Raw genomic sequence first — 25,217 nt, forward strand, 5'->3', positions numbered from 1 at the left:
GTAGCACATAATAAAGTCCGAGGGATAATGAAAAGCAGCTGAGCTGATATTTTCTTTTTTTAGTAATACGCCCGGAAGAAGAAGAAGAACTGACCGCGCTCTTACGGCGACGACTTGTCATTTTCCCAGCAGCAGAAAAAAACAAGACGGAAAAGATCCCGCGGGATGTATCGCTCGGTCGACCTATATACAAGCGCAGCAGCAGCAGCGTCTAAAAGAATAAAAATGAACCCGAGTCTATAAACATGTGCTGTGTCGTATCTATACAAGACGGGAGAAGAAGATAGAAGAGATATAAAAGAATGCCAATAACGAATTGTACAAACTGTCAAATATAAAGAGTCGAGCATGGGTACAGTATAGGTATAGACTTGTACTATATGCGCGTCTATATACAGCTATAGAGAGAGAGATATAGGCGCGCGGTGAGAGGGAAATGAGATTACCAAGTTTTTGTGTGCTGGTGCGGATCGGGCAAAATGCTGGGCCACACGATCTGCTGTAAGGAAATCAAGAAAAAAAGGAGCAACTTGTCGTCGGTCTTTGCTGGACGGAATAAGAAACGAGATGTGGCCGCGTCTAAAGCGAATGCAGCTGGATGCTGCTGGATGTAGAGAGACGCAGGATGGCGCATATATATCCTACTGCTGCTGCTGTGCTGGTGTATTTGCGCCGGTTTTTCCAGCCGAGTGGACAGCAGCGCACCGGATTGTGTAAATATAACAAGTTGGATCCAGCCAATGGCCATCCGACATGGGAAAAATCGAAACAAAAGAGCAACATATATAAATACATTCAAGATGGAGCTCAGCGATATATCTTTGAGATAGGCAGTCGAAAGCTTTTATCTGGGATTTCGACCTGACGTCCGAGTCATTCTCTTTTTGAGTGTTTTACAGCTGGAAATGTCTCCCCAAAAATTGTCAAAGATAAAACTTTTCTTTTTCAAATTCACTTCTCACTTAAAATAGCCGCTCCTTTTCTCTGTGTGCAGTGGACAATCTAGTGCCAGTGTAGACAGGTCAGATATCAAATATACCTTTTTTCTCCTCTTTTTTAAAATCATGAAATTTTCATCATCCGTCAGAGCATCGGGAAATCTTTATTCTAATGCCAAGCGCCCATTTCTATTCTGTTCTATTTATTCTATTTATTCTTCAGGAACCAGAGTACATAATTTATTATAGGCTAGTCCAATTCCCAGGAAACAAATTAAAGAGACTTAAAAGAAAAAGAAATGCTTTTTTATTATTATTTTCAATTTATTTTTTTAATAATTCATCTGTGTATAATCTGCAGCAACTGGAATAATAATCACGGATCTGGTGCTGGAAAACTGCCCTGATGTATTATTACACGGTGGAGCATAAACGATCCGCCGAGCTATAAATCACGTATAAAACCTTTTTTTTTTCATTTGCATGTGTTTTCATAGTAATTAGCATATTATATATGGACCGTTACCGTTTTTCTACATTTATTTCACACAGTGCAGCATCTGCCAGATATGTCCTATATAGCTGATGTATAGTTTCGATTAAACACCGGTCCTTTTCACTTGTGTAAACTCTGAAATCTAGTCAATTAAAAAAAACAAACAAACCTAATAAAGATCACTTAATCGATTAGCCAATTATAAAAAGAAAAGGAATTGTTATTTTCTTATGTATGAAATTGCTCAGGTGAAGAGTTGGTGACATTCACTTGGAATCGTGCCAATTAAATCGGGTGTCACGTTACATCCTTATGACAATTGATATGCGTCACCAATCAATCCCACCAGCTTAAAAGATTCATCTTATGTAACACGACACGTAGATAGAAGAAGCTCAATGAGATTCCCCTCAAAACCATAAAGGTGGGCCGTAACATCACCACGACGACAAAAACCACCCAATGATTATTGTACAGATATAATAATCATTCACGGAAGAGCTTACGTCTCGGCTATAAATATACCACGACCTAATCAATTTAATCTGGTACCCTTATTTGTCGCCCTGTTATATATATTACCACGACGAATAAAAGAATCACACACGTAAAACTAATAAGCCAAATGATGATGGTAAAAAAAAAAGATGTATGCTGCTGGGCAGGCCGGTCTTTCCCGATCTTATTTCTATTAGAACTGCGCTTGCTTTCTTGCGTTCCGTTTTCACGGAGATTAGACTCATTAAGAGCGAATTAAGCCGAGCCACTTGAATCCCCCCCAAGAACATGAGAGATCACAAGGGGTGGTGGGATAGTAGAGGAAAAGAATAGCTAAATCAAGATAATAAACAAAAATATAGAAAAAGATTGCCATCAGATATATACACACAGTCAAGTGTGTGCCTCTGTATTTATAATAACAAGCCTGAGGGTGGAGGTTGTATCTCGATATCTATCGGCTTGTTGTTGTTGTTGTTGTTGTTGAGAGTCACTGGACTGGCGCTGTTGCTCTCCTCCATCACGGCTCATCGCTGCGATGTATCAGCCCCTCGTCTATCCGGCCAACTAACAAGCTCGACTTTCTCTCTCTCTTTTATCATCAAATTCTGTTTGATTCTTTTTGCCTGTATATGCAAACGACGATGGCCTGTGATTGTATTGATTATATTGACTTCCGGAAAACAAAACAAATCCTTCTCCCCTTATACCGGTTTGAAAAAGGTGAGAAATATTGATTCGATTATATATTTATTCAATCCCATTTGAAGTGGGCGCTCCCAGCACTTGACATTTCCGGCTGATTGGATCGAGGAGGAGAACAATCGTTGGGCCGGGATCAGCATCGTTTGTCATATAGCACACAGCTCACTGCAGAATCTACAAGGTAGTATATGGATGAGGGCCGTCGTTGATGACGAAAAGGACCCTGATGCTTTTGTCATCACCCAAAAGTCAAGTGTCTTACTGCTGCTGCTTGTTCCATGATCTTTTCCAACTTTTGGCCTCTTGTCTTGATCTCAATTCGACACGACGCGGGAAGTTTCCAACACTTTTGAGCAAATAAGTCGGACCCTGCTGGGATGGAAGCTTTTGCGTACATGTTCTTTGCTGCTGCTGCTGCTGGGTTGACGTTGGCTGTGTGTTGAATGACTAAGTCAATTACTACGACGACGAGTGAGCGATGGCCAGTTTGGCTCTTGTCTATATAGAAAGGAGAGAAGAGCTAGAGAAAAGATAGTGTCGTGTTGAACAATCGAGTTAGGAGGTTAGATACAAAGGCCAGCCAGCTATAGCAGATATATACCCAGCACAATGGCAGCTGTTTATGTTGAGCGACCGCAACGCTGGTGCGATTTGACCCGTTGGATATAAAAAAAAGGTGGATTGTTTTTTCTTCTTATCTTTGGCTCCTGATTTATTATTCCGCATCGGATATGGAAAGCAAATAAAAGTGGAACATTCGATCGCTTGGGAAAATGTTTTCCGTTTCTTCTTCCCGCAGTCCAGTCACGACTACCTCAGCACTTCCCCTCCCCCCTTTTTTGTTGACCAATATTCACACACATTTCAAGTGAATTCGAGATTTTTATTTCGGAGGGAGAATCTAAAATGACGTACTACAGCGACGCTCTTCCAATCGGAAACTCGAAAGTTTGGCGGCAATAAATCGTCAGGATCTGATTTGCTGGTATATAGACTCCAGCACAGGATCCCCATCCACACGTGTATCTCTCTCTCAAGTTCTCAAAACGGTTGCTAGGAAGACACTATTGAAACTCATCTACAACTCCCAACACACACACACACAAAAGGGCATGTAACATGTATAGGCCCAGCTGGATTGAAACAGACGGAAGCCGATGATGGATCGAAGAGTCTCTGCTATCGCCTAGCTGATGGAAAGTTTTGGTGCCGTGCAGCCAAATCGACAGCTCGTTAAGTTGGGGCCCCTGTGCCGCACGTCGTCGCCTATATCAACTGGCGTCGACACACGCCCAGCAGCAGCAGCAGCACTGAGTTCTCCGTTCCACAAACAAAAGGGTCCAAAAATTGGAGAGTTAGACAATGGGGCGAATTCCAATCAGCCGTCTTCATCTCTCTCGTCTACAACTCTCTTTTCTTTTCATTAGACAACTCGTCGTATATACCATAGATTTTTCTTTTTTTTCATTTTCAAACCCTTCTTTTCAATATATGTACATATATGCACGCTGGGAGCTGTCTAGTAGTACAGGAGCCGCCAGGGGGTGGTGATGTGTGCTGGTGTTTCTCCTTGGCAATTGGACTTTGTCTGAGATATCCTCCTCCTATTCCGGTTCATTCATCAGAGTTGTTCTCCTTTTTATTTTCTTGTTGGGCCATCTCCCGCCGAATCCCGATCGTTAATGTTCAATATATACCCCGTATAGCAGTACTACGTACAGTCACTGTATATGCAGAGAAATCTATAAGGAGCTCCTTGGCATCTCTAACGGGTTTCTATCAACGACACAATGGGGCGAAAACAACGGTGTTTCTCTACAGCACGAAATCATCAACAATGATCCCATTCTTTTATAGCAGAGAGACTATATAGCTCTACAACATCTATACATAAGCGCATATCTATCCGTTGCGCGTATACATGAATAAACATGCAATGTGACTTGTTAGTTCACAGCCGAGAGGGGATTTAGACTTTTTTCTTTTATGTCTATTTTTTAAAAAGATTCTTCTATACTATCTATTTTATAAGTGTATAGTCCATTTTTATTTATTTTCTGACTCACTGCTGGCCGCTATTCTTTTTCTATCTTTAGAGGGTAAAATATATTACTCGTTGTTCTTCCAGGAGACTTGAGGAGGAGCTCCACTTTGAGTTGATACACTATACTTGCTGCCCATCTTCGATCGATCTTATTCTGCCCACCGCCACTGATGCCGAGGATGGAAAAGCGTGAAAATGGGACAGCCCAGCCGCAATCCTCGACGTTACTGGACTCGAACGCCGTTGGCTCTGGCATTTCAACCGCACAGCCACATTTCTGCTCCTTTTTTTATCCCCTCCTAGCCACTATATACACACACAAAAGCGCACAAAAGAATAAGCGATACATACATAAGATCAGCTGTAAATGGCCAGCACGTCCATTAGAGTAAAAAATCAAGCGGACAAGTTCCCTGGCCACACAAATCCCTCCTTTTTCGACTCTCTCGTTGGATTTATTATTATATATTTTTTCTGCTATGGTACACACAGGATCACATCATTTAGGATAGGGTCCTCCCACCCACCAAAGAAACAAAAGTTGTTGGTGTCTCCTGTTTTGTGGCTTGGAGACCAGTAGACCGAAAAGACCCGCACGGTTTGTTGTTGTTGTACCCTGGGCAAAAGAAAGTCTTTTGTATTTTCAGCTGGGCTTGAGCGGGAGTCGTAGCGACAGTTTGCGGCCTACCGTGTTATATATCTACATCATATGAAATGTCGTAGATATTTAGTTGGATATATCTTCTAGCGTTCCATAGTATTTGACGCCATGTTCCAAGAGTTTTTTCTTTCTATTGATGTGTGTGTGGGCAGCTCTAGCTGTTATAATAGGCGCATTATATATGCATTAAATGCGCATTAAATAATCATGGGCAGAGGAATCCGTACGGACACACACAGCAGCACCGGCCAAACCAAAACTTGTGATGATAACAGATTGGCAGCTGGTCCTTTTGGTACATTGAATAATTGACCAAAAGTGCCAGAAAACTTATGATATGCTCTCACCGAGAATATATAAGGATCTTTCCATCTAAATAATAACTGTTTTGATTACACGCTCTCCATTATTATGTCTTTCATCTTTCCCGATGATTAGTCAATAACGTTTTCACGGTGACTGAGCAAGAGGGGCCAGAGTCTTTTAGTTTTTCTTCCCTCCCATATATATGTACCGTCCGAGTTGTTGCTCGGGATCCGGCAGCAGCAGCATATGGACAATCACGCAACTTTTCTTTCCCGCCGAGAGAGTCTGAGAGTCTGACGACAAACTTGGTTGAATAGGAAAACCTCTGAAGATGCTGTGTGGAGAGACGTCAGCGCATAGGAAAGAGAGAGAGAGAGAGAGGAGTAGATGCAATATACACATATATGTTTTATTGAGTGCTGGAGGGGTTGGTTGGGGGGACGAAGAGATTTAGAATTCATCCTCCTCCCAATAGGAGCTGCTGGCGCGGGTGAGTCAAGAAAGAAAGAAAATAAAGAGAGCTGCTCCTGGCTGGCATCAACGATTGAATAATCCAGCAAATGGATACATAGGAGAAGGAGGGAGAATTCTAGACGTAATGCTTGGCTGTGTGATGGCGACTTTGGGCCATCACGTCCTCGGGACAGCCGAGAGAAAGTGCGAAAGTGGTCAACTCAATAGAGAGACGAACCCCGCCCAGTCTCAGCAGCAACAGCATCAGTGAATCACGCACGAACTCCCACACATACAGCATACATCTCAGAGTCTATATAACAAAACAGCCGGCCCCTTTAGAGATCTATGGGCTGTATAGAGAACCATAAATATATCGAAGAGTTGTTTTGTTATAGAGAACGGCCAGCAGTCCTATATTTACCATGAACCGCGATATACAGTCGGACCACTTTCCAGTCCAGTCGCCAAAGGAGACAAATAATAGAGAAAAGCTAAACTCTTTGGCCAGCGCTATATATACATCTACATGATTCGCCACTCTAGCCGGCCATGAATCGTCACTAGCTATTTATCCATGCGCTGTGCTGTGATGTGCCAATCGTCGAGTTTATAGTTGAGAGACCGCACAATCTCCTATGTATAATAATCTATACTATTCATCCCCGGCTGATATATAGCGGCCTCGGTTATTGCAAATAAATGCCGAATGTTCTGTTATTATTTTTAATAATAAAGCTATATTATTTCCCTTGAATTCTTTTCGTCTTGAAAAATATATATATTCCCCCCCAGCCGACTGAAATGATGGTCTATATAAATATGTTTGTAAATAGGCATCGACAAAAATTCATTTTCCTTTTGGATAGAGAGAGAGACGACCGCATTGAATACCGATGCCTCCGCTATTCATCTATACTTATTATTATTATTATTATATTTATATCTAGATTAATAACATCAAAAGAAGGAAAAAGAAGGAAAAAAGGGAGAGTCGACGGGGGACGATGCTGGGCATTCAAATGCTGAAAAGCGACTAGTGAAAGATGTGGGAGGAGGAATGAATTTCTTGTCAGAGGCATTCCTCATTCCCTGATATGTGGTCGTCTTCATTTAATTCCTCATCTTCTCTCAACACAAATCATAATAAAAAAATAAAATATCAAATAAAATGAATAAAAAAAGGACTGCTCAGCTGATCTTATGCATAGAAGGGAGATGGGCTAGACACACACATGTTACTACAAGATATAATACGTCGATCTTTTGTTTGCATTGAGCATCGGGGGTTGGGGGAGGATATCCACGTTGGAAATGACAAGCTATAAAAGAGTGTACAGCATCAAAAAGGGGATGAGTAGAATATATACCATCTTGCGAGTGTGTGTGTGTGTTTTTAGAGTCTATAGTAAAGATCTTTGTGTGGTGGTATTGGTTTCTCTCGTGATGCTGGGCAAACAACTGGCGCTCGGGCAAACGCCAGTTGTTGACCGAAGCGATTACAACGCATGCTGCCGGCCCTGCTGCTGCTGCTCCTGTCTTTGTCGCCCCAACAGGCGGATGAGATGAGGTGTGTCATTCGAAACCTTTCGGGTCTGTCAACATCTATAGGACAGAGAGAAAAGCCCAGCAAGTTCCGCCCAATTTTTTCCTCCCCCAATCCGCGTCCGTCCGACTTAATTGAGCGGATCTGTCGTCGTCGTCGGTCCCTGCGATGATTTTCTTTGTTTTTAAGAGACAACCGGAGAGCTCGTCGGCCGTTGTATCAACAAGGTCCGTCTCTCTCTCTTGCTCTCTTGTTGTCCATCTTGGCTTTCCTGCATGTCCGGCTGCTGCTGCGGTTGTGTATTTGCTGGCCCGTTTCCGGCAATTCTATATTATACACGCGCGCTTCTGTGTGTCTACACAGGCAAATAACTAGACAGTAAAAGCAGCTGCTGCCGCCTCCACATTATTATGGATATAGTATATATTTAGTTTATCCTGTGTGTCTTATTTTTATTACAACATGGTCTGCTATACAGCACTGCTGGTTAATGAACATCTCATTGAGTTTGTAGCTCAACGACGAGATGATATTAGAGCGGCGGCAGCAGCGGCCCACGCCCTTATTTCCTTCTTCCGGTCGACTTGGCGCCGTCTAATGTGTATTTGTGAGATTATTATTATTACGTGTAGAACTGTGTTGTAAGACATGGGCGCATCCTTATTATCTGGGCCTACTACATACATAAAAACGGCCGTTTCAACAGCTCATCGCCGAATTTAGCTCGCAGATACTAAATTATTAACTGGGTGTGAGACTTGTACAGCAAACAAGTCGAATATACTATACAAGACTTGGAACTAGAAAATGATTTTCTTGGGCCCCTCCTTTCTTTTTTGATGATTGCCAGAATCGTCACAATCCCGAGGGGGTGGTGTCACGAAAACTATATCGAAATAGAGCGGCGGCGGGGGGCGGAAAAGTCCAAATCAAAAAGTGACGGTCGAGTATCTATATAGTCTCAAAAGTTTCGGCCGAGAATGAATTGATCAAGAGAGCTGTTCTCATCCCAACTGTATATATAAAGATGCAGATTTGTTATAGTTGGAGAGAGAACTATTTACAGCCCTTCGGGCTAAAAAACGGGGGCGCCCATTTCTACGGAGTCGATGTCAAACTCAAAGCGGAGCTGATTAACGCCAACGACGAGAAACCTTTATAATTCTTATACATCTTTTTTTTTTAAGTAGACCAGTGGTGTAATACTTTCAATGACAATGGGTTAGAGAGAGCCTCAGCAACGTCATTCTCTCCCCGACACAACGTAAAATGGGTTGAACTTGGTTTGATATTGCGTGAATTTTAAATCACCCGCGCCCTCCTAGCCCATTTGATAGAGTCTCTAGCAACCCCCAGCATCATCTATAGTATAAAAGAGTCTTTCTAACGCGTGTCTCTTTAGTTCTCCTTTCATTATTTGGGCTTGTCTTTTCATCGCCTCGGTGGCAGCAGTATAGCACGTCATTACTTTGCGCCCTCACGACCGCGCACCACCAACAGCAGCACACGCCCTTTTGATATTATGGAGAAAGACTAGCTTCTATATTTTGTGTGGAGAGACTCTTCTTCTTCTTGAGATTGTAAATTTGTCTGAGCTGCTGGTGTTCCAGCATCAGATATATCTCGACTTGGCCCAGACCTTAATATAATTCTACACGGCGCGTATAGGCATCTATGCAGAGCAGATGGATATATTGTGCATAGTCATCTGTTTATTATGCAAATTATATGGTGGACGCCGATTGGCTTTTCCTTTTTTGGCTTCAGCTTCTCAATCACGGCGTATCGTTCATTAACTGTTCTCGGTCGCTATATACATGCAGCAGGCCGTCCCGACACTTTTGGAGATTTTATACTGACGTTTGTTAACGTACATAATAAAAAAGCTTCGATCTTTTTTCTTTTCCTTTGAATTATTCTCGTGTCTCGTACACCAAAGTCTTTGTCGAACGGGTGAACAACTTCGGGTGAAGCAGCCAGCCATCCAGTCAACTTGATTCGACTCGGAAATATACATCTCTATATATATGTCCTTGTTGTGTGTGATGATCAAACGAGAGTTGGCGGCGGCTGCCAATGATATATAGAGGCGGAGGCCTATAGATTTTCTTCTTCAACGTGAAATCGAGTTGAACCGAGAAATGTGAAGGTTCTACCCCAAAAGTTCCCAATCGTCTCGTCACCTTTTTTCTCTCGTAGAGTTTTACCATCCGATTTCCTCCTCAATCTATAGCGCTTTTGTTTTCGACTCCTGTTCAACTTTTGTCGGTGGGGTGGGTAGTGAAGATTCAATCGGAAAGCGATGATTATCTGGTACGGGGAATTTATCGGAGAGCAGATATACTACCAGCCATAAAGCCTGTAGGCTATATATGCACACACACACATCATCGCCTCCAGCCCCTAGGCCGTGGCCTTTGAATAAATCCGACAAAAGATGTCGAGAGAAATCATAAAAAAAAAGCGGAAATGGAAATGGGGAAGCAGGGTAGGCGGAAATGATGGCATTCGGAAGTGGGAAATCATTCTCAGAGCGCGCTAACACTTTAGACACATCAGCAAGCGGCCGAACTGAGAGTCTCTGAACAGGGTCAATTCTGATGATTTATTATTATTATATATTTCCAGGCTTTCTACTGGATTCTCTCCCTGGGCCTTGTGCCGTTCTCCAGATGTCTGAGGGAGATTGCACGCGCGTGAAGGCAAGGCAGGAAGGAAAAGACCAGTGAAACTCTGGTCGTCCTCCTTCGCTCTGCTCGTCATCTCTTATTCTCTATTGTCTCTGCGTATTTTCATTCCATCGGCGTCGTGACTCGGCCCAACACCTATTCTCTTTCCTCCTCTCCCATTGTTTGAGCGCGTCTATAGCGTCGCCCATCTGAGCGCGTGCTGCGAAACAATAGAGAGGGGTCGAACCGTCGCTCGCCCCAAAGAGAGCGGAGCGTGTCGATCACTTTTGGGGGGAGGCCGGCGTTCGTTGCGCCACCGTCCAACAATTCAAAAGATTCGCTGGCTGGCTGGGCTTTTGAATTGGGGACTTATTCACAACAACTGACGGCGAATAAGAACGAGTCAATCAACCCCATTCCAATCGCACCCACTCGGATGTCAACGAGTGTGCCAGCAGAACGGCCAAATGCTTTAGTACATATATAGTATGAGGTCTGGCTATTATCATCACGCAGATAACAAAGAATAATAATATCGGCTAAACGGGGGACTGCTGCTGCACTGCCGACACTGTTGAATTATTTGACAATCTAAATTTACCGTCTTTCTTTAAAAAGCATACAAATTTTTAAAAATTATTTTACGAAATTCTTCGGCATTGGAATTTTTGAAACTACAGCGGTGTCAATTCAAAAATGGGGGATGTCCTTTTTTTACTGTTTTGTTTATAAGATAATTCCAAAGACATAAAGATAAAATTGAAAAAAGCGATTTAAATAATGTAAAGTTCACGCGCGCCATCTGTAAGAATATTTTGAAGGTACTAGGAGAAATCTGGCGGTGCCGCCTTGAAACGGTTATCTATCGTTGATCGTCATGATAGGATAGACGAATTTGAAAATTCAAAAACCACCAGTAGACCAGTAGGCTGAAGTTGAAACAGAACGAATCTAATGTCTCTACATGTTTTATTCAAAACCATCGTTTTATTATTTTAATTAAAAGTATGTGAAAATTATCAAGTTTTCATTATTATTGGTACACTATATTTAAGCTTGTGTGTTTATTTCTTTTTTGTGTATTGAAGTAATATTGTATGGACAAAATGACAGGAGGCATGTATGCCCAAGACATTTTTTTCCCGTCGATTTACTTCTGTTCTAAAAGAATTATTTGTATGTTTACAGGTCTTCTCTCAGTTTAAGCAATGGAGAATTCAGCAATGTCATCTGACCCAGGTTTGTTGAAAATAGCACACATTTTACTTTATACCAAATGTTAGTCTAACATGTTTAAGGGGAACTTGGGTTTACAAATCATTCTTTAACTCACTTAACTTGGGCAGTTGCTCTTCAATCATAGCCTCAACATCTATTTTGTCCAGTTCTTTCTGGATGATGAAGGTAACTGGCTTCTCCATTGTTCGTAGGACTACACTTCTGAAACCGTTGATTAGGAAGTTGACAGCGAATTCAATGAGATAGTCCACTGATCCCGTCCCAGTTGAACGAGCCTGAAAAAGTTACAATTAAGTCTCATTCACTTAAATTAATCCCACAAAGGTTTTTTCATTACCTGAATGTTCCCCAAGTTGACTTGCAAAACTTCTAGCCTAGGTTTCTTTTGAACGTTGACTGGCTGACTCAAACCTATCTTGACGTCAAGGTGGTCAATTTGAAGGCTGATTTTACCTCTAGGTGCAAAAACTTTAAAGTCCAGCTGCCAATTGAAATGCCCCTTTAGACGTTGAGTAGCTGCTTGAGCTCCAACTACCAGGGATCCATTCTCAAAGTTGAAGATTACATCTCCAGTCCTAAACAACATAGCTGCAATATTTCGATTTGACATTTAATTCTAGAAGCGTTGTACCTGTGTATCGTGGAGAGCCCATGCAGCGTTCCATTGAAGATTTTCACAACAACCCCAGTTCCCAGAATGCTAGTGTATTCTGGGATTTCGAACGGGTCCATTCCATTTTCTTGGATTTCTGCTCTTCCCATAGCCATTGCCATATCCAAGGGTGCCACCGAATCTGGCAGAATGTGATTCAGTTTCTTCATCTGGCTGTTGACATTGGTTTGAACTTGATCGTTGATTTGACCAAGAATCAACGGTTTGATGGAATCAAAGATGAAAGTGCCAACCGAGTTGATAATTCCCTGCAATTAATATCGACGTTTTTGTGTTGGTCTCGTTTTAGAAAACAACAAAATTACCTGAAACAGACTACCGAAAAATCCCAAATTCTCGAATTTCATGGTTATGTCTTTAAAGCCAACATCGAAGGTAATGTTGGTAGCTTGCATGAGACCCTCAGAGTCGACGACTAATCCGGCGAATCCTTCGGCGTGAACGCGGATTAGAGTGACGTTAAAGTCGCCTGATGAGGTACTGAACCAGGAGCTCATACGATATCGACCGACCACTTGCAGAGTGTCGAAAGTCATACCAATCCAAACCTTGGAAAACCAACCGAAAAGAAGCGTTTTTAAATATCTTTCAGACCATTTTTATCTAATTTAAGTAGAGTTTTTTACCTTCAAATCTTTGAGGTCGGTTCTGACGTAATTGATGCGAAACTGGGAGAGCTGCTGAAGTTCAGCTTCAGAGAATTTAATTTTTGCCGCTGGGAAATCGCCTTCGAAATCTGGAATGGGCATGGGATCAGGGATGGGCACTCCCGGTATGCCGAGCGGATCATCTTGTTTGTAGTGTTCCAACAGCTGACGAATGCGCGCATCCAGACTCAATTCAATCTTTGTCCTATTCACTCACGAAAAGCGCACTGAAACTTTGCTGATGTGGTCACACTCTAAGTAAAACTTGAATATATAGACATTTCACTTACTCTTCGGGGAGGTCAGAGGTTTGAGTCGGTGGAGCTGTGCCTTGAGGAGCATCGGGTCCAATATCCTCAGGATCTCCTGGCTCGATTTCAGTTCCTGTGCCAAAAAAAAAAAATTCAGATTTTCATTTTGAACCATTTGCTTGATCATTAAGTAACTTTTGAGGTTGTGTATTTTCCGCCACTATACTTACCCGAAGCGCAGAGAAAAACCAGGAAAAAAACGCTCAGCCACTTCATGACGCCAACAGAGTTCTACTGGCACAGGAAATAGAGCTGAAGTGAAATGAAAAGAGTCTCGAGGGGATTTTATTTTTATCTACGTTGATGCGTTGTTGACTAGACGATTTCCAGATGTGCTCCTATGGCTAGAGCAGTGTCAAATTTCACATTTCCCCCCGAGGCTTTTTTCACTCAATCACATCTACGTTTGGCGATTATTTTATGATATTTAACGTTTGCTACTTTTGTTTCTTATCATTTCAGATGGAATTCGCGTTTCTGCCGATCAGATGGACGAGAAGAGGCAGGAAAAAATCGCCTACGAGTATCTTTGCCGATTGGAGGAAACGAAGACATGGATCGAAATGTGCATTCGCGAACCTCTTCCCCAGTCTATTGAACTGGAAGAAGCTTTACGCAACGGAGTTTTTTTAGCCAAATTGGCCCATCGCTTTCAACCGCAGTCGGTGCCTCTGAAAAAGATCTACGACGCAGATCAAACACGCTACAGGGATGCCGGCCTAACTTTCAGACACACAGATAATATTAATCACTGGCTGGGAGCCATGTCCAGTCTGGGACTGCCATCTATTTTTCTGCCCGAGACAACGGTTGATTGATTTTCTTCCATCATCATCATTAATATGACCGATGCTAACAGTTCGTTTATTTTTTAAACAAAAACAGGATCTCTACGACAGGAAGAATATGCCCCGCGTCATATACAGCATCCACGCCCTTAGCCTGTACCTCTACAGATTGGGCAAAGCGCCACCCATGCCCAGCTTGTACGGAAAAGCCCAATTCTCGGACGAAGCTGTCAAATTGATGAGCCGGGAGCTCCAGCGCTACGGGTTAACTATGCCGCAGTTTGGTAAAATTGGAGGCATTTTAGCTGGTGAGCTGCCGATCGACGCTGCTGAACATCACGCTGCCATTATTGCCGTCAACAAAGCCACAGAAGACGGCCATTGCGATTTAATGATTCAAGCCATGGGGCATCCAGCAGCCCAATTGCGCGACATTGATCCCAGCCTGGCTGACCTCTACTTGCAATCTCTCATCGACGCTCTTGATGAGAAGAAACAATCGTCCCGCGAACGAAGCCTCAACAGCGACTTTACCGCCGATGTTTACGACGAGCTCTTGACTGGATCGGAGATTCAGTGTCAGCTGGATTCTGTCAACGAGTTTTCGGCCTTGGAGAAAATCGCCATGTCAGTTGAGAGTCGCGACACCGTTCGCATGATGACGGCGCTGGCGCACCCAATTCTCGGAATCAAACGGCTTAACCCAGATTACTGCCACGCTTACTTGAAAGCTCTGCACGTCGCCATTTGCGGTGACAAAGGGATCGAACTCTGCGACGTTCAAGCGCTGATTAATCAGGTCAATCATGAAAGAGAATCTGTTCTCGAGCGTCAGAAGTACGTCAATGCCGTCAACCAGTCGCTGGAAGGTTCTGACCCGAACCGCACCCTTCGAATTTTACGTCAACTACTTGACACTGAACCCATGTCCGAACTGGTGGTGCTCGAGTTCGCCGCTGCACTTTATCACGAGGAAATGAACAACTTCCGCTCCGTCACTGAAGAAGATCTCAGCTTCGAGATGATTTGCGGCGCCATTCGCACATTAACGCAAGTGGCTCAAGTCACGCAAGCCGTCGACGGTCGGAATGTGACTGAGCTGCTCTTCGTATTGGAGGAACCTATGCTCAGCTTTGAATGCCTCAATACAAGCCTCACGGAATCCTACATGGCGGCGCTAACGGATCTACGCCGCGGAAAGGTCCGCCGGGGAGATTTCTGCACAGTGCTGACGCACAATGAGATCCAGTCATGCATCCTGAAAGTGAACGAAGATGCGGAGCGTGGTGATATCGCCCAGTCGATTCAACGGGCCGTAGATGGCGGAGACGCGATCCAGTTGGCCGTCCTTCTCGGTTCTACTGGTCTAACTGATCAGGATCCCATCGAGGAACAGGCTCCACTCTATTTGAGGCTTCTAAAGACGTTGAGCGAAGCCAAAAGGCGAAGACAAGACTCTGATGCCTTCTTGTCGATGGAAGACGTCGAAGAAATGCTGCGTAGATCGCGCGAGTTGGCCACCGAAGCTGAGGAAGTCTGCCTGGTCGTGACTGGCCTCAACAATTTGCGCGATCCAGCCGGATTCGTTGATACTTTAAACTCACCTTACATCAACCTTCCCGATTTGAGTCGCTCACAATTTCAGACGTGCACCAAGCGATTGGGCACTCGAATTCGAGGCATTCGGATTGACCAATTGCCGCCTTCCAAAGCCTGGGTGATGCATCGATTGGAGCAAGGGATTCCCGTTTACCTCAACGCCAAATCGCAAGAGATTAGCTGGGAAAAGCCTCGCGACTATTCCGACTCTGGATTGGTTGGGCTTCGTGAATTCGAAGACTTGGTCCTGTCGGTAGTCCAAGACGATGATATGGAACCCTTAATCATCAGACTGCAAGCTTGCGCTAGAGGATTCCTGGTGCGGGAAAAGATCGCCTTCCGTTTACATCATTTTCACAATAACGTCAGTTCGGTCATCAAAATCCAGGTTTGATTTTTGGTTGTTGTTGTAAAGAAGCATTCAAATTAATGAGTATTTATTCATTCCAGTCTTGGTGGCGTAGTGTCGTGGAACAGCAGCGCTATCGACAGTTGCAGCAACGCCAACAAGAAGAGTGGCAACGACAGCCGCAACGTCGAGATTTTAAGTATTTTTCACAATTTGTCGACGACATTGTTTTGATTCAAGCGTGCTGGAGACGCTGGTTGGCCCTACGGGCATATCGATCCATCAAGCGTGGGGATATGCCACTGTGTACGTTGCGTCGTTTCCTTCATCTGCTGGACATCGGCCAGGTAAACAATCAATTTGAATAACTCATAACAGACAAACTAATAATATCTTGATTTTTTTAAAAAATAAAGCGTGATTATGATGAAGAGATGCAAGTTCAGCTACTAAAGAGTGACGTCGTGCAAACTATTCGTCGGAATAAACAGCTCGAAAAGGATCTCAATACGATGGATATTAAAATCGGGCTTCTGGTTAAGAATCAAATCGCCCTGCAGGAAGTGGTAGCACACGGCCATAAACTTCGTAAGTTTCGAGTACGGAAAGATTTATTGTGACATTCCATTATTTTTCTTTGATTATCTCATAGGAAAACATGTGAACAAAGCAGCTGAACAGCAGGAAAGGAGCTCTGAGAATCACCATTTTACTCGACCTGGCATTGAATTACTCTCGCTGACCAAAACGGGCCGTCATAAGCTAGAAGCCTATCAGCACCTCTTTTATCTTTTGCAAACTGAGCCACGTTATTTGTCTAAATTACTCTTCCTGCAGCCACAAAAGATGCCCGAAACCATGATCTTGTCGCTATACAACTACGGCTCGAACTTGCGTGAAGAATATTTGCTCTTGAAGTTGTTCAAATGTGCGCTAGAAGAAGAGGTCCGTCACAAAGTAGACAACCTGAGCGACATTTCCACCGGCAATCCACTGGTCATCAAGCTCATCCTTCAGCTAAGCCGACAGGGTCACCGCGTCGGCCAACTGCGAGAATTACTTGGTCCTATTGTTGAAAGGATTCTCAAAGAAAACATTTTCATCAATCTCAGTCCAGTGGAAATTTACAAGTTGTGGATCAACCAGTTGGAGAGTGCGTCAGGAGAACCTTGTGGAATGCCTTACGAAATTAGTGCCGAAGATGCCCTGAAACAACCCGAAGTTCAACGCCGCTTGAAAACTAATATCGAATTCCTTAAGGCTGCAACCACCCTTTTTTTGGAACAAATCACCTACTCCATTCGTAATATTCCGTACGGCATGCTCTATGTGGCTAAAGTGTTGGCTAGAGCGTTACGAAACAAGTTCCCGTTGGTTCCTGAAAAAGACGTCCTCAAAGTCATTGGTAAAAACATTGCCACCGACATTTTGTAGTGAAGATTTTTAATCAAATTATTTTTATTTACAGGTAATTTGGTCTATTATCGGTACATCAACCCAACCATCGTCTCGCCAGACGCTTTCGACATCATCTCGGTGTCGCCAACGCAAGTTTTGACGACGGATCAGCGACGCAATTTGGGCAATGTGAGTTAATAGATTTTTTATTTCATCAAAGTTTAACATTTTCATTGTGAAACATTAAAAAAATTTTATTTTGAAACATTAAAAAAAATCTAGATCGCCAAAATGCTGCAATTTGCTGCTTCTAAGAAAGGATTTGCGGAAGAGTCGCCTCATTTAATGTGCCTCAACCCTTTTATTATCGAGTGTCACGAGAAGTTTAAAGCTTTCTTCAAGGGATGCATCCAAGTAGAGGAGCCTGAAGTGGAATTTGGCATGGATCAGTACAGCGAAGCAACTCTGATCACCAAACCAACCGTTTGCATGTCGCTTCAAGAGGTTGCAAACATTCACCAGTGCTTGGTCGAGTATGAAGAGGCTTTAGCACCTGAGCCTGAAGATCCACTACACCAGATTCTCGACGATTTCGGCAGCGGTGATCAGCGCAACCATCCGTCTATCCAGTACCTCTTGGCCGGAGAAAGCAAAGAGAATGTTGGAACTTTCCAGGATTTGAATGAAGTGGCCAAGACGGAAATTTTCCTGACGCTCACCAACAAATTTGAAATGTCCGTGTCGGCCCAAGAGGAGAAGAACCAGAAGCTTTTTGTGGCCACGAAACAAATGCTCGTTTCCATCTTGCGCTGCTGTCACGGAGATAACCTGAAAGAGATCATTATCCGGCCAGCATCGATCGATGAGCAAGCCGTTTATACGCAGTTCTGCCGACAACAAATGCAATCCGAACAAAACAGTTCACGCTTTGTATCTCGGGTCGTCTCCAACACCGACACCACCGAAACGGTGCTCAATTCCCTGAAGATGAGGGTTTCACGGAATTTGCGGAAACTGGAACAGGTCGGCCTCGTCGCCAGCTCGGATAGCTACGCGGTTTTGGTGGCCGCTTTAGCGCGAGACGTTGTCACTTTGCGAACTCATCGCCGTGCTCGTTCCCAGGAACTTGACCGACTTTTATCCACCAAGAGGCTGCTAGACGAGAAAACTAAATTCCACGAAGAGCAAGTTAATTCGTACCAAGAATATTTGGAAACGTGTCTAAAGAACTTGACGCTGGGCAAAAATCAGAAGCGTATCCTCCAGCACCGAGCCGAAGGCAACCATCTACAATTGGCTAACGCCCTCAAGTCTCGAACAATGCTGCACTATTCAGCCACCAAACTGCACCAGAAGGGCATTTTAATCGACATCGAAGGTTTGCCACATGCCCATTTCAAGTCGACCTTCTTCGATATATCCCCTGCCGTCGAATCCGGTGTCTTTGACGTCACGGCCAAATTTATGGGTGTCAGTGTCGAAAAAGTTCAACTCAACATCCAGGTATCAAATTTCGATCGACCCAGCCAATTAATTTTATACATCATTCATTCGTGTTTTCTTTCCCTTAGGATTTGCTTCAAATGCAGTTTGAGGGCGTTACAGTTCTCAATATCTTTAAGAAGGCGAAAATCAACGTTAATCTCCTCATCTTTCTTCTAAATTCGAAATTTTATGGGAAAACGCTGAAAAAGAAGTAAAATTTCGGCAACTAAACTTGTATAGCCTTTCATGAAATCCTCGTTCCAATTTATCCTCCTTTTTCCTGCTGGGAAACAGTTAATTTCCAACATGTTGTTATGCTTATATTTCCTTGATCTTAACCGGGTATGGATTATCTATATTATATAGTAGTCCGGTGATTGTAATTGGTTTCCTCGGCCATTTCCATCAATTCGTCTATGTATACACAATATATTCAATCATGAAATTACTTTGTTTTCATTCTCCTTTCTTTGTATGTTTTGTGCTACATTATATAATTATTTGGCCTTATCCTAGCAGTGATTGGATGGTTATCTCGACGCGCCTTCACAAGGGAAAACGGCGGAAATGTGATAGCTGGTTTGTTTTTCTTGTGAAAAGTCGCGCGCGTCACAGCGTGATCGAATTCTCTTGAACTTGAGTCGACCTTTTCGTATGTGAGGAATGAGATCTGTGTTGGTAGGCAAAACGTCTGGGTGGGTAGATCCCATGAGCGCAAAAATAAAAAAAAATGTAAAATAATTTAAATTGACTTGCTTCCAACCGAGGATGCATCAGTGAATGCGTATCGCTCATTGCGTTTAGTCGAAAAAACAACCCTTAGGCCTATATCTTATCTCTTTGGAGCTTTAATTGAACATCTTTATTCTTGCTTCTGGGGGTCCACTCCCTCTTTCTCTCCAACTAAATTGCTTATTTTTTTTTACAAACACTTGGACTCTTCCACCTGTTAGACATGTATTAATACAGTTGAAATGGGAGTTTTGAAGAAACTGCAGCGATTTATCATTTTGATCGTACTTCACACACAACGTGTGGTGAGCAAATACTTTATTCTATGGTCATTCAAAATTTTTCTGCCAGAAGCAGAAGACAACAAATTTTTTTTAAACGATGGTAAGAAAACAATCAATCTCTTATTATTTTTATTGTGGAAAACGGTGATCGGCAAAAGAATAATTCAAACCAGTTCATTATTAATACCTACACTTTTAATAACATTTTTAGGAGATGTATTACCAGCCAAACCTTTCTCTCAAATTCCTGGCCCATTACATGTACCCCTTTTTGGAAGTCAATGGCTCTATTCTTGGATTGGACCCTATTTCCTTGATAAATTGCACTTAGCAAATGAAGGCAAGTACTTTAAAGTTAAGAGAAATGCTGTGCTGTTAAATTGTACCTGTCATGTTGTTTCTGTGTTTCATCTCTGGTTATATTATTTAGACAAATATAGGAAATATGGTCCAGTTGTTAAAGAGCACTTCCTGTGGAACTTCCCTATTATTCATCTGTATGACAAACATGATATTGAAAGTGTTTTAAAGTATCCTAGCAAATATCCAATAAGACCTGGGCTGGAAGCCCAAATTTTTTACAGAAAATCTCGTCCAGATAGGTACAAAAGTGAGTGTAAAATTAGGTTTAGTAGATAATAACATTTTTACATGTAATTTTAAAACATATTTTGTTTAATTACAGGTGCTGGAATGGTCAATGTGTAAGTATCTTTTAGCCAATCTATATGCAATAGTTATTAGACGCATCATAGTTGCTGTTTAAAGTTGAATGACCTGTGGATGTCAATGATCTTTGCATGATTGCATGGTTTGCCTTTGAACCCCTAAGAAAGCTTTTAAAAGTATTTCTTTATTTTATTTTATTTTTTTACAGCCAAGGATTTGAATGGCAACATTTGAGAAGCAAACTAACAACCCAGCTGGCCAGTACAGCCCTTGGAGATCACACTATAAAGCAATTGTGCATCATATCAGATGAGCTCATAGAAAAAATTCAAGAAGAACGCGTTGAAAACATTGTGGATGGCTTTGAAAAAGTCATCTACCGCTGTGGACTAGAAGGTAATATTGGTGCACCAAAAGCGCAATTAACCGTTCTTGATTTAATGATACGTGCAATAATATTTTCCCACAAAAGTTATTTTTGCCATTTTGTTTGGCCGGAGACTGGGCGCTTTAAACAAGAGCTCGATCCCATCGATTGCTGAGCGTTTAATGTTTGCGACGGAAAATCTGTTTGAGGTGTCGCATGAAACCATGTACGGACTTCCTTGGTGGAAGTTGTTTCCCACAAAATCCTATAAAAAATTAGCTGAATGTGAAGACACCATTTATGAGTAAACATCAAGAGCCATATGTTATTAACACCCGTGGCCTAAAATTCATTGTTCTGTTATTTCGTTTTGAAAGCGTATTCACAGATTTGGTCAATGAAGCCCTTAGTGATGACGAAAATACCGAAATCCAGTCGCCGGTTCTGAATCAAATTTTGACTGCTGAAGGTGTTGACATTCGTGATAAAATAGTCGCCCTTATCGATCTTGTCGCTGCGGGAATTGAAACGGTACATATTTCAAGTACTTTAATAATAATTCATAATTAAAACATTTATCAAGACGGGCAATGCTACCTTGTTTCTTCTACACAACATTGTGAGCAACCCAGAAGTAAAAGCCCGCGTGTACGAAGAGCTTGACCGAGTTCTTTATTCTTCGCACGTCACGATAACTCCACAACTTCTGCTAGAGTTAAAATACCTTAAAGCTTGCGTCACAGAAAGTTTGAGGTAGCAGCAAATTTTCACTTCCCGATCTCTCTTATTACTAACGACGTTTCCAATCATAGACTAACACCCGTAGCTCCTAACGTGGCGCGTATTTTAGAGAAATCGTTTACTTTCCAAGGCTATAATGTTCCAGTCGGAGTAAGTTTACTGACTTTCAGCTTCTCGTCGGTCACATTTTCTATTTGAATTTTGTTTAGGCGATGGTGATATGCGAAACTTGGGTTGCTAGTCTTCAGGATGAAAATTATCCGGATGCGAAACGCTTCATTCCCGAACGCTGGCTTGATGCTGACAAAGTCAATCACCACCCGTTTCTTGCAGTTCCATTTGGTGTCGGCCGAAGGATGTGTCCAGGAAAGAGAATTGCAGAACACGAAATGTTGATCATCACTGCAAAAGTACAATTTGCTTCAACTTGCATTTTATTGACCTAAGAATTTCTTACGTTTCTGTCTAGCTACTACAAACTTTTGACATGAGCTTTCAAAAGCCTTTAGAGCAAGTTTACAAATTTCTTATCTCTCCGAAGGGACCGATAAGAGCTACACTCCAAGACAGACCCTGAAATTTATGATACATATTTCGAATCACTTTTTATTCATGACCTTAAATTTTTCATGACCTTAAATTTCTTTTAATATTGAAATACACTTGAACGTATGAAAACCGATTTTTCGAAGATTTTTTCAAACAGAACTGGAAAAATGTTGCCTAATAGCGCAGCCAACAGTTTTTGGTTGCTGAAACCTATTAGTGGTTTTCCATTTTTGTGCACCGCGAAAGAGTCCACGTAATAGTTGTTCATTCTCCGCGGACTAAAGTCCACTGTTTACCCAATACCTCCACATATGTGTTTATTTTATGCTGACGTGTATTAAAGTAAAGTAAACGTAGCTGTCATTCGTTGTAAGATACGACCTTCGGGTATTTCCGTAATTGGTCGGCAAACGTTGAGGCGCACAGTCTCCTGCCTTTCTTTAAAATGAAAGGTCTTTCCAATTTTATCTTTGCTGTCATCATTTTTGCTGTTGTGATAATTAATATTGAATCAGCACCAGTTGATCCCAAAAAATCAACTGAGAAACCTTCAGATGCAAATGGAGTTGGAGATGCAGCAGGTGTAAGTACATATTTGCAATCTCTAGTTGTCAATTGTATTGAAAGGATGGCAGTACTACAAGAAATATCTTAATTTGCATGTCTGTTCTACTGTAACTCATTCCCATTACGTTCTCTACAGGAAACTGGATTAGAATACAATCGATATCTCCAGGAAGTAGTGCAACTGCTGGAAAGTGACCCTGACTTCAGACAAAAACTAGAAAAATCTGATCCTGAAGATATTAGGGTAAGTTTTAAGTTTTAACATAAATAATTCATTGTCTAGCCAAAATATTTTCTTTCTTTAAATTTGTTTTTACAATTGTAGACAGGGAAAGTTGCCAAAGAGTTGGAGTATGTGAATCATCATGTAAGAAATAAGTTGGATGAATTAAAGAGGCAAGAAATGGAAAGATTAAGACATCTTGCTATGGAAGAATATGAAAGGGCCAGAGGACTTGGAATCCCTCATGATGGCAGACTGAAAATTCCAGGCCATTTAGATCATAAAAGTCCTTCTTTTGAGTCTGAAGATTTGAGAAAGCTTATTGTTCAGACCTCAAAGGATTTGGAAGAAGCTGACAAACAGAGGAAGGAGGAATTCAAAGAATATGAAATGCAGAAGGAGTTTGAACATCAGAACAAACTGAAGGGTCTTGATGAAGAGAAAAGAAAAACAGAAGAAAAGGCATGGGAAGAAGCACAAGCAAAACATAAACAGCATCCCAAAGTACATATTTTGAACTTATATTATCATTTCATACAGAAAATTTAATCTGCTTTTCAATGTGTTCATTTTAGATGCATCATCCAGGTAGCAAACAACAATTAGAAGAAGTGTGGGAAGAACAAGACCATCTTTCACCTGACAGCTTTAACCCCAAAACTTTCTTTGCTTTGCATGGTAAGTTTTTAGTTTTAACAATTTATTTTTGTTTGTTTTTTTTCTTCTTTATTCAAATTTTAATTGTTCTGCATCACTCAGATTTGGATGGCAACGGTTATTGGGATCCTGATGAAGTCAAAGCTCTTTTTAGCAAAGAATTGGACAAAGCTTATGATCCCAATGCTCCGGAAGACGATATGGCTGAACGCTACGAAGAGATGGAAAGGATGCGCGAACATGTCTTCAATGAAACAGATACTAACCGAGACTACCTAATTTCGTAATTTGTTTTACATGAAAAAAAAATCCGTTACACTTAATTATATTTCGATCGTTGTAATATTTTTCAGATTTCCCGAGTTTTTAGAGCAGACTCGAAAACAGGAATTTGAGCGTGATCCTGGTTGGAACACGATTGACGAGCAGCCAGTGTACAGCCAGCAAGAATACATGGAATTTGAACATCAACGGCAAATGGAAATCCAACGACTGATTGACCAAGGAATGGTATGTACTACATAAATATTTTATTCAATGCTACCCGGCGGATGCATGTAAGCTTTTCTTGTTGGCTAGACTGCGTAATTAATTTAGAATATCCCTTTGCGTATCATGCCAATTTTTGCCTTGTAGCTTGTCGTACTTCATACGTAGAGCATGTCTTATGTATGTCTATTCCATATCCCTTGTCCGTATTAGCTACCTCCACATCCTGGTATGATGCCAAACCATCCCAGAATGCCCAACGTGCCTTATGGTGTAGCACCTGGTCAGTATGCTGGTCAGCAACCTTACTATCCTTCTCCTGTTGCTCAGGGGAAACCGGTAGGTTAAATTGTTTGTTTTTCGTCTTTCATTGTTAATGCATTGCATTAGTTTTATGGATTCAGTATTAAGGGTGTGATAAAAATGAAAAATTAAAGTCAATCAAAATGTAAATATTCTAGATAACTCCTGAAGAGGCGATTAGAATGCAACAACAGCAGTATGCACAACAACCTCAGTTTGCTCCGCAGCAACAATATTATGGACAACCACAGTTCGCTCAGCAACAGCAATATGCTGGTCACCCACAACAACAGTATGCTGCTAACCCACAATATGCTGCTCAGCCGCAACAGCCTCAATTCGCTCAGCCTGGACAGCAGAATTTCCAGCAACCGGCTCAGCAACAACAACAGAATTTCCAACAAGCATCTCAGCAACAACAACCGATTCAACAAGTACCACAACAACAGCCAATCGCTCAGCAGCCGGTTCAGCAACAGCAAATCCCTGCTCAGCAACAACCTCTTGTCCAACCGCAGGTTCCAGTCCAACAGCAGGTTCCAGTCCAACAGCAGGCCCCAATTCAATCGCAACCGGTTGCACCCCCGCCTGCCCAACAGCAAATACCAGCTGCAAAAACTGTTTGATGACATAAATTAATTGCATTTCAATTATCAAACAAATTGCTTGTCTTATAATATTTTACGAATCGACGAAAATACAATTATTAAAACAAATTTCAACCATTTTTTAAACAAAGTTTCTATAATAAAAGAATAAATAAATAAATAAAAATTCTACAGTGAGCTGAAATAATTCATTTGTTATATATCATTTGTTTGAATATTGGTG

At 42.0% G+C, this 25,217-nt stretch overlaps 4 protein-coding genes across 6 annotated transcripts; 3 read left to right on the forward strand and 1 right to left on the reverse strand.

Moving 5' to 3' along the window:
- The first annotated feature begins 11,178 nt into the window (after positions 1-11,178).
- LOC124192610 (ras GTPase-activating-like protein IQGAP1) lies at positions 11,179-19,253 on the forward strand. Its single transcript, XM_046586007.1, has 10 exons — positions 11,179-11,321; positions 11,505-11,555; positions 13,649-13,995; positions 14,072-15,961; positions 16,024-16,269; positions 16,339-16,510; positions 16,575-17,327; positions 17,391-17,509; positions 17,603-18,823; positions 18,892-19,253. Exons 2-10 carry the CDS (start codon positions 11,525-11,527, stop codon positions 19,018-19,020), a joined length of 4,908 nt encoding a protein of 1,635 aa, XP_046441963.1. The 5' UTR covers positions 11,179-11,321; positions 11,505-11,524; the 3' UTR covers positions 19,021-19,253.
- On the reverse strand, positions 11,380-13,511 carry LOC124192617. The gene is made up of 7 exons (XM_046586017.1): positions 13,357-13,511; positions 13,166-13,259; positions 12,855-13,080; positions 12,534-12,776; positions 12,187-12,476; positions 11,893-12,130; positions 11,380-11,830 (listed from the first exon to the last, which is right to left on the reverse strand). The coding sequence occupies exons 1-7, from the start codon at positions 13,400-13,402 to the stop codon at positions 11,627-11,629; spliced, it is 1,341 nt and encodes a 446-aa protein (XP_046441973.1). The 5' UTR covers positions 13,403-13,511; the 3' UTR covers positions 11,380-11,626.
- Positions 19,254-19,526: 273 nt separating the features above from the next.
- LOC124192616 (ecdysone 20-monooxygenase-like) lies at positions 19,527-22,280 on the forward strand. Its single transcript, XM_046586016.1, has 11 exons — positions 19,527-19,921; positions 20,033-20,161; positions 20,252-20,431; positions 20,507-20,525; positions 20,699-20,886; positions 20,963-21,161; positions 21,235-21,388; positions 21,441-21,610; positions 21,670-21,748; positions 21,808-22,008; positions 22,068-22,280. Exons 1-11 carry the CDS (start codon positions 19,780-19,782, stop codon positions 22,173-22,175), a joined length of 1,569 nt encoding a protein of 522 aa, XP_046441972.1. The 5' UTR covers positions 19,527-19,779; the 3' UTR covers positions 22,176-22,280.
- Positions 22,281-22,407: 127 nt separating this feature from the next.
- On the forward strand, positions 22,408-25,102 carry LOC124192612 (nucleobindin-2-like). 3 transcript variants are annotated; one of them, XM_046586011.1, is made up of 8 exons: positions 22,408-22,730; positions 22,851-22,958; positions 23,040-23,441; positions 23,513-23,615; positions 23,697-23,877; positions 23,948-24,104; positions 24,297-24,422; positions 24,545-25,102. In XM_046586011.1, the coding sequence occupies exons 1-8, from the start codon at positions 22,593-22,595 to the stop codon at positions 25,010-25,012; spliced, it is 1,683 nt and encodes a 560-aa protein (XP_046441967.1). In that variant the 5' UTR covers positions 22,408-22,592; the 3' UTR covers positions 25,013-25,102. The 3 variants fall into 3 exon arrangements, with proteins under 3 accessions (XP_046441967.1, XP_046441968.1, XP_046441966.1); XM_046586010.1 differs by having other exon boundaries at positions 22,449-22,757; XM_046586012.1 differs by lacking the exon at positions 24,297-24,422 and having other exon boundaries at positions 22,415-22,730.
- The last annotated feature ends 115 nt before the right edge of the window (positions 25,103-25,217 follow it).

The sequence above is a fragment of the Daphnia pulex genome, chromosome 4 (assembly GCF_021134715.1).
Source record: "Daphnia pulex isolate KAP4 chromosome 4, ASM2113471v1".
Classification (NCBI taxonomy): domain Eukaryota; kingdom Metazoa; phylum Arthropoda; class Branchiopoda; order Diplostraca; family Daphniidae; genus Daphnia; species Daphnia pulex.

What these genes read in the sequence shown, in the direction of transcription:
- LOC124192610 (XM_046586007.1), top strand. Translation starts at nt 11,525, where the DNA reads ATGGAGAATTCAGCAATGTCATCTGACCCAG. An exon ending in TTTTTCTGCCCGAGACAACG is followed by an intron (nt 13,996 to 14,071) that starts GTTGATTGATTT and finishes AAACAAAAACAG; the next exon opens with GATCTCTACGACAGGAAGAA. An exon ending in ATCTGCTGGACATCGGCCAG is followed by an intron (nt 16,270 to 16,338) that starts GTAAACAATCAA and finishes TAAAAAATAAAG; the next exon opens with CGTGATTATGATGAAGAGAT.
- LOC124192617 (XM_046586017.1), bottom strand. Translation starts at nt 13,402, where the DNA reads ATGAAGTGGCTGAGCGTTTTTTTCCTGGTTTTTCTCTGCGCTTCGG. An exon ending in CCGACCTCAAAGATTTGAAG is followed by an intron (nt 12,777 to 12,854) that starts GTAAAAAACTCT and finishes TGGTTTTCCAAG; the next exon opens with GTTTGGATTGGTATGACTTT. An exon ending in GGGCTCTCCACGATACACAG is followed by an intron (nt 12,131 to 12,186) that starts GTACAACGCTTC and finishes TATGTTGTTTAG; the next exon opens with GACTGGAGATGTAATCTTCA.
- LOC124192612 (XM_046586010.1), top strand. Translation starts at nt 22,593, where the DNA reads ATGAAAGGTCTTTCCAATTTTATCTTTGCTGTCATCATTTTTGCTGTT. An exon ending in CATATTTGCAATCTCTAGTT is followed by an intron (nt 22,758 to 22,850) that starts GTCAATTGTATT and finishes CGTTCTCTACAG; the next exon opens with GAAACTGGATTAGAATACAA. An exon ending in AACATAAACAGCATCCCAAA is followed by an intron (nt 23,442 to 23,512) that starts GTACATATTTTG and finishes TGTTCATTTTAG; the next exon opens with ATGCATCATCCAGGTAGCAA.
- LOC124192616 (XM_046586016.1), top strand. Translation starts at nt 19,780, where the DNA reads ATGGGAGTTTTGAAGAAACTGCAGCGATTTATCATTTTGATCGTACTT. An exon ending in ATTGCACTTAGCAAATGAAG is followed by an intron (nt 20,162 to 20,251) that starts GCAAGTACTTTA and finishes TATATTATTTAG; the next exon opens with ACAAATATAGGAAATATGGT. An exon ending in CTACCGCTGTGGACTAGAAG is followed by an intron (nt 20,887 to 20,962) that starts GTAATATTGGTG and finishes TTCCCACAAAAG; the next exon opens with TTATTTTTGCCATTTTGTTT.